Source organism: Kryptolebias marmoratus, linkage group LG15, assembly GCF_001649575.2.
Source record: "Kryptolebias marmoratus isolate JLee-2015 linkage group LG15, ASM164957v2, whole genome shotgun sequence".
Taxonomy (NCBI): Eukaryota; Metazoa; Chordata; class Actinopteri; order Cyprinodontiformes; family Rivulidae; genus Kryptolebias; species Kryptolebias marmoratus.
In genome coordinates, this window is record NC_051444.1 from 3,950,596 (window position 1) to 3,959,761 (window position 9,166).

The 9,166-nt window shown below is 45.9% G+C and overlaps 1 protein-coding gene across 3 annotated transcripts in view; it reads right to left on the reverse strand.

The window, feature by feature from the left end:
- rasa3 (RAS p21 protein activator 3) overlaps positions 1–9,166 on the reverse strand; it is a 33,694-nt gene that overhangs the window by 18,095 nt on the left and 6,433 nt on the right. For 2 of the 3 annotated variants that reach the window (XM_017403731.3, XM_017403756.3), the window contains exons 2-4: positions 6,275–6,392; positions 3,394–3,497; positions 1,372–1,466 (exon numbers count right to left, since the gene is read on the reverse strand). In XM_017403731.3, the coding sequence (XP_017259220.1) occupies positions 1,372–1,466; positions 3,394–3,497; positions 6,275–6,392 (317 nt within the window). Of the gene's footprint in view, positions 1–1,371; positions 1,467–3,393; positions 3,498–6,274; positions 6,393–6,521; positions 6,698–9,166 lie in introns of those variants that run through there. The other variant, XM_037979826.1, reaches the window with a different exon arrangement.

A 9,166-nucleotide genomic window follows, 5' to 3' on the forward strand; every position in this document is an offset into this window, starting at 1 on the left:
TGGATGGATGGATGGATGGATGGATGGATGGATGGATGGATGGATGGATGGATGGATGGATGGATGGATGGATGGTTGGATGTCTGACGGACACAGAGTCCCGCTCGTCCGTCCAGCCCATCAGGACGTGAGCAAAGACATGAGTGACTCCGCCCCCGCAGGCTGGCTTTGTGTCAGGTGAACACACACCGTGTTTGTTTTGACTCCAGCGCTGACACACACACACACACACACACCCTCACACACACACACCCTCACACACACTCTCACCCTCACACACACGCAGCGCCTGTTTTCAGACCTGCTGAACTTCAGGATTATTGAATCGATGTTCTCACTTTGAGGAATCTTCTTGTTTTTCCTTCAACACTGACGGCTGAAGCCATAAACAACAAACTACCAACAACAACAGCAACAACACAACCTGTTCAGTTCCCTGACCTTTGACCTTTCTGACGCAGAGGGCTTCCTGTACTCGCTCAACAGTCTGAGGCTCTTTAAGGCCTTTCAACAACTTTTCCTTTCAGCTGATTTGCCGTCTAACGAAGTATTTTCATGAGTTTAGTTGGTGTTGAGTCACCTGACCTCCGAGGCTCCTAACTCAAGGGATGGACCAGAGAGGTTTCGACCTCTCAGACAACTCAGCAAAGAAGCAAACTCTCCGTGTCTCATTCCTTCAGCTGAATCTGGAACCCGGATCCAGGCCCACATGGAGCGGAGAGGTAAGAGGCCAATGCTTGGCTATGGCGGCCATCTTGAATCAGGTTGAAATACGGTCAATGGCCTCATGGGATATTTTGCTAACAGACGGTTTAAGGCAAAGTCTGACATCTTTGGGAATACCTGCAGCTACAACCACACCAAATTTTAGCTCAACGTCTCTAAAATATGACTGACTTACAGCTATTTTTGTGTTAGCTGTGGCGGCCATTTTGAATCGGGTCGACCCAAATAACTAATCTGTCGTAGAGGAACGCCCAGTGATCACTTCGTGGGAGTTTTAATCGTTTCCGTCCGGTGGTTCGTGTTTTTTGAGGATTTGAAGTCTTCTTTTATGGTTTTTTTTTTTTTTTTGGCGAAATGCGTCTCCATGGCAACTCGAAACGCCAATAAACGCGATCCCAAACTGCTCGTTTTGATGAGGGGTGCGCTCGTCCGTTCGGACTACAGCAAAGTTGACAAAAGGTATAAATTTAGAAAACTTTAACGACTAAAAGAGCCGGATTAAATCAAATTTTGGCTCCAGAGTTCGTTCCCGACGCTGACGGGACGAAAGTCGCGGCAGAATAAAATTTAAAATTCTCGCCCAGCTTTAAAACCGAACAACCTGAAATACAAATCAGATTAAAACAAACAAAAACAAAAACCGACCTGAACTTCTGAGTCCGCGCTGATGGGCTGCAGCTGGAACCAGGTGTCTTTCCCCTGATACTTCTGCAGGTCCTCCTTCTTCACAGCGACCTTACCTGCACACACACACACACACACACGCACACACACACACACACACACACACACACGGAGACACAAACAAGCTCAGTTCCTGCTTCCCAAAGAGCCGACGTGTTCAGATGTTCAGCTCGATGCGCTCGCTCGCATGTCCGCTCATGTGCGGTAAATCCACACGGCGCTGTGCGCTCCGGTGGCCTGGAGATAACCCCTGGAAGTTTGGTAACGCCCGCATGCGTTCACTCACACACTCACACACACACACACAGAGGCGGGGGCTGCGGAGGTGCAAACGTTTCACAGTTTCGTGGTGAGCGATCAAACGGACAGATTCACACCGACACACCCCGACACGCTGCAGGAAACGTCAGAACATCACAACGTTTTAACAAACCAGGAGCCGAACCTCCCGCTTCAAGAAATATACATTTATTTTTATTTTTTATAAATCTGACAACATCATCAGGCTTTTCTTTAGGACCGGCTGTGAAAAGCACAGAGCAGTCTTTCACGCAGCGCTCTGTTTCTCCGTTTTCTGTCACGTTAAAATGAAGCAAAACAAGAATAAATTAAAAACCGAGCATCCCTCGAAGGAATGCGTATCGCCCGCCATCTTGTGTCGAGACAGGTAGCCATTTTGGTCCATCCTTAAACAGCAACGATAAACTCAGCTGTTCGAGCTGCTGCCACATTAAATCGTACCTCAGCGTCTGTAAAACTGACGCTGCGGCGGCCATCTTGAACTGAGCTGAGTCCGAAAGTTAAAACAGCTGAAGACGAAAATCCAACGATTGTTTCCTGAACGTGCGTGAGGAGGCGGGGCCGACGCCAAGACTCAGAGGACGACTCTCAGCGACCACCACCCCAGGTTTTAGCTCCGTACGAGTCAAACTGACCGACACATGGCTGTTTCTGCGTTCAGGTCAGCTGCAGACCAACATCCGGTGATCCGGTTCGGCTGGTTTTAGCCACCACTCTACTAGCTTAAACTTTTAACCACCAATTAGCTCATTTTAAGTTTTAGCTACTATTTTTTCTTCTCTTAGCTTTCTGGTAAGATTTTGCTTTTTTTAGTTGTTAACTACAGTTTAGCAAATATTATCTTCTGCTAGCTTTTAGCTCGTTTTGCTGTTTTTAGCTTATTTTACCTCACAGCCTCAGTTTGTCATTTAAGCTACAGTTTTGTTAATTTTAGCTTTTAGGTAAGATTTTACTTATTTAAGTTGTTAGCAAATGTTATCTTTTTCTAATTTTAGCTTTTAGCTGCTGTTTTGCTGGTTCTAGCCACCACTCTACTAGCTTAAACCTTTAACCACCAATTAGCTATTTTTTTCTTTTCTTAGCTTTCTGGTAATATTTAGCTTTTTTTAGTTGCTAGCTACAGTTTAGCAAATATTATCTTCTGCTAGCTTTAGCTTTTAGCTCGTTTTGCTGTTTTTAGCGTTTAGGTACGGTTTAGCTTATTTTACCTCACAGCCTCAGTTTGTCATTTAAGCTACAGTTTTGTTAATTTTAGCTTTTAGGTAAGATTTTACTTATTTAAGTTGTTAGCAAATGTTATCTTTTGCTAATTTTAGCTTTTAGCTGCTGTTCGGCTGGTTTTAGCCACCACTCCACTAGCTTAAACTATAATTTTAAGGGTTCTAAAATTACAGACCTAAGGCCCTAGGTCTGTAATTATCACCTCATTTTTTCTTTCTCTGTGTTTTTGTGTTTATGGAGTCAAGATGGCCGCCACAGCTAGACTAAAATGGCAACAACTCACTCGATCTTTCGGCTACTGAGCTGAAATTCGGCGTGGTAGCAGCTGGGGCCGATCCCTAAGAGACCGGGTAATCCTCGGCTGTGACCACGGCTCAGATTAGTTTTTATCTAACAAATAATCTAAAAGATGATTATTTATGCAGATATGAGGTGAAAAAGGAGGCAGAGCCGTTAACTCACCGATGCTGGAGTCCCTCCTGAAGACGTCCCTGTCGAAAATGTAGAAGGAGAGGTGTCTGAAGCTGCGGGGGATCTCGCAGTAGAAGTCCTCGCCGTAAAACGGGCTGAACGGACCGAGGACACACAAGGAGAACCCGGGTTAGAAACCGATGTTTTCAAAGGAACCGAACTGAAGTCAAATCATGAATGTTATTCAGTCAAACACATCTACAGAAATGAAAGAAGAAGAAGCCGTTTTTGAACACGAAGAAACGCCGGAAGACTTGGTGGGAGGAACGGATCTACAACCGTACCAGTATGAACCTGAACCGACGGCTGGATCTCCAGAATCAGATGAAAATTCTTCAGGTTCGGATTCTGATGATCACCAGGACTGTCATGGCCGACAAAACAACGCGCCTAACGACCGAGTTCGGAATGTGGAACGATGAGAACCGATTACCCCCAGATCGTTGTCATGACATCAGCACACAACTCTGAAAATCAACATAAAGTCAGCAGGAGAGAGCTAACGATGCTAACTCGAAGCTAATGATGCTAACTCAAAGCTAACCAGATGGTAACTCAAAGCTAACAATGCTAACTTCAAGCTAACGATGCTAACTCAAAGCCACCCTGATGCTAACTCAAAGCCACCTCGATGCTAACTCAAAGCTAACCCGATGCTAACTCGAAGCTAACCCAATGCTAACGATGCTAACTTGTAAACATCGTGAGCTCCAGAGGAGCATTTATAAACTCTCACCCATCATCAGCAGCAGCAGATTCAGACTCTGTTTCCACACCAGAACACCTGGAACTGACCCGAGTCGTTTCATGACGACATTAAAACAAGTCAGTCCCCGTGTCTTCCTGCCACCGTAGTTTATTTTGAAAGGATTATAAAGTGGAAACAAAGGTCGTGAGCGGTCAAATTAAAGGAACATGAAGATCTCTACATGAAGTCAAACCCATCCCTCAGAAGAAGATTGATGGTTAATCTGTAACGTGTCTCTGTTTTGGTTTCATGGGGGCGTCTTCAGCCGGCGGTCGGACTGGAAACGTACTTTCACCTCAACCACAAGTCCTTCTTCCTCCTCCTCCTCCTCAGAACCGGATCGATTGGGTCAGTTAATCACGAATGAAGCCTGCAGGTGTTTAAGTCCTTCTATGAATAGTGACTCCGCAGCTCGTTTTGTCCCCGCAACAAAAGGTCTGTTTGCGAGAGGACACGTCCCTGTCCCCGTCCCCGTCCCACGCCTAAACAACAGCAATAAGAAGCTCGTGAGCTGAACCCTCTGGGCTGCAGCTAATAATTACAGACTTCCTCCACGTCTCGGCAAACACAAAGCCCGGCGGAGGAGCGTGACTGAACTTGTAACAAACGATCTCCTTTTATTTAGATTTAATTAACTCGTCCAGGAGAAAAAGACATTTTTAACAAACTCTCATTTTCAGGACATTCTGTTTTATTTATTTATTTTTTTAGCTGTACTTTCTAGCAAATCAGAACACTTCCTGCGGAGTTCTCCTCTCAGCTGCACTTTATGAATAAAATAAAATAAATAAAAACAACAAAACGCAGACAGGATGCTTTCATCGTCAACTTTCCTCCGATTCACCAGATCCTTCGGCCTTTATAACGACCACCATGATGGATTTTCTCCTCTGTTTACGTCACAGTGAGAACGCTGAGTCAGCGTCGTCACAGAATGCTGAGTCAGCGTTCACTTCCTGTTTAAAGTTTCTGGTTTTTTTTGTTGCTTTGTTTTTTTGCGATCAAACATCTTCTGCAAACTTTCAGCTGCTTTAACCGTTCAAACACCAGAACGGTCCGACCGATCGGTGACCGCGCGCTCCGGCTTTTACCGTTTGTAAACTGTTATACTTTTTGAATTATTTAACTTTATTTACAAACATTCCTGCACAGAAACACACGGAGAACCCTTCAGTTCCTTTAAGAATGTTCTTCTCTTAGAGATCTGCTGTTTTTAGCTTCTAAAGCTACTTTTAGCTTTGAGCTACGGTTTGTACTTTGTAAATTTTTTAGCAATTTTTGCTAATTTTAGCTTTTAGCTACAATTTAGCTGTTTTTAGGTTTTAGCTTTAGTTTTGTTGATATCAAGCTTTAGCTACAGTGTTGCTGATGTAGCTTTTAGACATTTTCTAATTTTAGTTCTTTGCTACAGTTTTGCTACTTTAAACTACAACTTTTAACCGTTTTGCTAATTTTAGCTTTTAGCCACAATTTAGCTGTTTTAAGTCTTTAGCTACAATTTTGCTGATTTCAGCTAATAGATACTATTGTTCTTGTTTTAGCTTTTTGGTAAGATTTTGCTTATTTTAGTTGTCAGCTACAGTTTAGCAAATATTACCTTCTGCTAACTTTAGCTTTTAGCTAATGTTTTGCTGTTTTTAGCTTTTAGGTATGGTTTAGCTTATTTTACCCCACAGCCTCAGTTTAGCTTTTTTATCTTTTACGGTACAGTTTTCTTGATTTTAGCTTTTAGAAAAGATTTAGTTTATTTTAGTTGTTAGCCTCAGTTTAGCAAATTTTATCTTTTGTTCATTTTAGGTTTTAGCTGCTGTTTTTAGCCACCACTCTACTAGCTTAAACTTTTAACCACCAATTTGATAATTTTAGGTTTTACACACTATTTTTCTAATTTTAGCTTTCAGATAATCTGTTGCTTATTTTAGTTGATAGCTAAAGTTTAGCTAATTGTAGCTTTTAGCTACTGTATCTCTGATTTTAGCTCCTGTTCTGCTCAGCTTCCAACCTTTCCTCGAGTTCACTTCTGATTTTTTTTTCTCATGGTTTGAATTTGAAAAAAAACAAACAAAATAAAAAGAATCAGTCAGAAACCAGGAAGCTGGAAAGTCAGAGGGTCCTTGAACGCACCACAGCGACTTCTCCACGATCTTGGTCCTGAAGACCTCCTCCTGGTCCAGGTTGACGGTGCAGAAACAGTCTCTCATCCTGTTTGGTCCCGGGTACGGAGGGATGTTTTTGGCTTCTCCTGCACGGACAAAAGGGGAAGGAAATGAGCAGGAAGGAGACTCGGCCGGGAGCACCGAGTTCACTCGGCGGCGACTCGTTCAGGAACATTCAAAGGGCAGAAAGGAAACAACGTTCTGTGACTTCACACCTGCTTCAGCTCTGAGCGCAACACGTGTGCCCGTCTGAGCGTCTCACCGAAGAAGAAGAATGAGCTCAACCCTGCCGAGGCGCCGCGTCGCAGTTAGAAGCCCGAGTGTCGTTTCGAGTCGTGTTTCGAGTCATGTGCGTCCGGACCGCCGGATCCGTGAATGAGAGAATCCAATCTGTTCATCGGGCGTTTGACAGAAAGTGCTGTCAAACCAGACCTGTGGTGCTCCAGTCCTGGAGGACCAAGATCTGCTTTCTGAAGCTGTGGACCCTGTGGCCCACTCCAGGGACTCCAGAGACCCTGAGGACTCCAGGGACTCCAAGGACTCCAGAGACCCTAAGGACTCCAGAGACTTCAGAGACTCCAGAGACCCTAAGGACTCCAGGAACTCCAGAGACCCTGAGGACTTGTAACGTTTGGGTTGTATTAGGGAAGGAGAAGAGGCAGCAGAAAATTCACAACCACACCGATACTGGGAATTCCACGGTGTTGTCCTTTAATGAACTCTTCACCAACCTTACAAAGCCCGGTTGAACGGCTGCTATATTATCAAACATGAAAATGAGCAGAGTCCAAACTACCCGTAACGTTACTAAAGTTAGAGAGCTAACATGTCCATGTGGCAACTATAGCACGTTTCTCTCGCGCTCTCTACAGAGAAGCCACGGCGCAAAACGTGACGTCATTAGAGATACTGGAGTATCTTAAAGAGACACTGCACAACTACAGCTGTTACAGACTCCAGGGACTTCAGAGACTCCAGAGACCCTAAGGACTCCAGGGACTTCAGAGACTCCAGAGACCCTAAGGACTCCAGGAACTCCAGAGACCCTGAGGACTCCAGAGACTCCAGAGACCCTAAGGACTCCAGGGACTTCAGAGACTCCAGAGACCCTAAGGACTCCAGGGACTGCAGAGACTCCAGGGACTCCAGAGACCCTAAGGACTCCAGGGACTTCAGAGACTCCAGAGACCCTAAGGACTCTAGGGACTCCAGAGACCCTGAGGACTCCAGGGACTCCAGAGACCCTGAGGACTCCAGGGAATCCAGAGACTCCAGAGACTCCAGGGACTCCAGGGACTCCAGGGACTCCAGGGACCCTGAGGACTCCAGGGACTCCAGGGACCCCCGGGACCTCAGAGTCTCCTGGGACCCTGTGGTCCACAGCTACATGGTCGTGTTCCCTCGTCAGCGTTTAGCTCTAACCACGTCTCTGAAACTCTAAAACCTCAACTGAACGTTTTAAATGTGGCCGTTTCCTCGGCTGGGTTTGTAGGTTTAAACCTGTCTGAACTGTTGAGCACGGAGGTGGAGCCATCATGGTTTGGGCTGCAGTCCAAACGAGCGGGTTCAGATTTTCCTGCGTTTTTAAAAACCATAAACGGACGAACCTTCAGTTCCACTCAGTTTTCTCAGATTATTTAACTTTATTATCAATTTTTAACTAAATTAAAAATAAACACAGTAAACATTCGAGCTATTAAAGCCCCGGTAACTGTTTTATTATCTGTGTCTGTTAGCAAAATATCCCATGAACCAGCAGGCAGATTTTAATAAAACTCTCGGGACGTGATGTCCCCCCCCCGCGGCGCTCATGAATGATCTGTGAGGCGCCCTGATTGGTCGGAACAATCCCGGGATTACGGCAGATTTTTCCCATCCTCCTTAAGCTTCGACCCGTGTGACAAAAACCAAGAACCTCAGCGGGAAACGTGCAAATTAAAGGCCTACCGCTCCTCGAAGGAATGCATATCGCCCGCCATATTTAATGTAAGTTAACATGCAGATTAACTGTCTGTTAGCGAAATATCTCAGGAGCCACCGGACGGATTTTAATGAAACGATCGCTGGATGTTCGACTCCTGGAGTCGATCCAGTTCAAGATGGCGGCCACAGCCGACTGATCCGAGCGATCACAGAGACGAGGATAACGAGCTAAAACTCGGCGCAGCGTTTCATGGCGTGCGTGAACGGAAGAACGGATGAAGCTTCAGGTTTAGAAGGAGCCGGAGTCTGCGCCATAAAACCGAACGGAAACAACGCCAGAATCTGCGCTCCTTCGTCACGCCGGCGTTCTTCCTCGTCTGCTGCCGCCTCCATTTTCTGTTTCTGTTTCCCGTCTCTCATCTTCTCCTTCAACGCTTTGCTGAAAACTGGACGCAAGAAGCGACTTTCAACCAAACGACGACGACGTGCGGGCCTGGAGCTGCGGCGATGACAGGAGCGCGGCGGACACGGTCGACTTCCCCCCCGTCAGCGCCGTCAGCGACGAGAAAAAGAATCGAAAAAGAAACGAGGAACCAGAAGTGATTGAACGGACGCAGCTTCGTTCTGCTTCTGAGATCCTGTGAGCCGCTACGGACCCGTCGTTCCAATCGTGTGTGAGGATATCAGGGTGTGTGTGTGTGTGCAGCCAGCAGGCCCGGAGAACACACACACACACACTTCAAAATGAGAAAAAAAGGGGTTGTCACAGAGGAAAATACAAGCGAGCGTGAGAGGAGAGAGAAAACTGGAGAAGGTTACAACAGGAAATGATTCGAGGAGAAAGGAATTTCTGCTGAATCCAAGACGATGTTTGAAAGCAGCGAACAGCCCCGTTACCCCTGAGAGCGAGGAGGAGGAGGAGGAGGGGGGAGGAAGA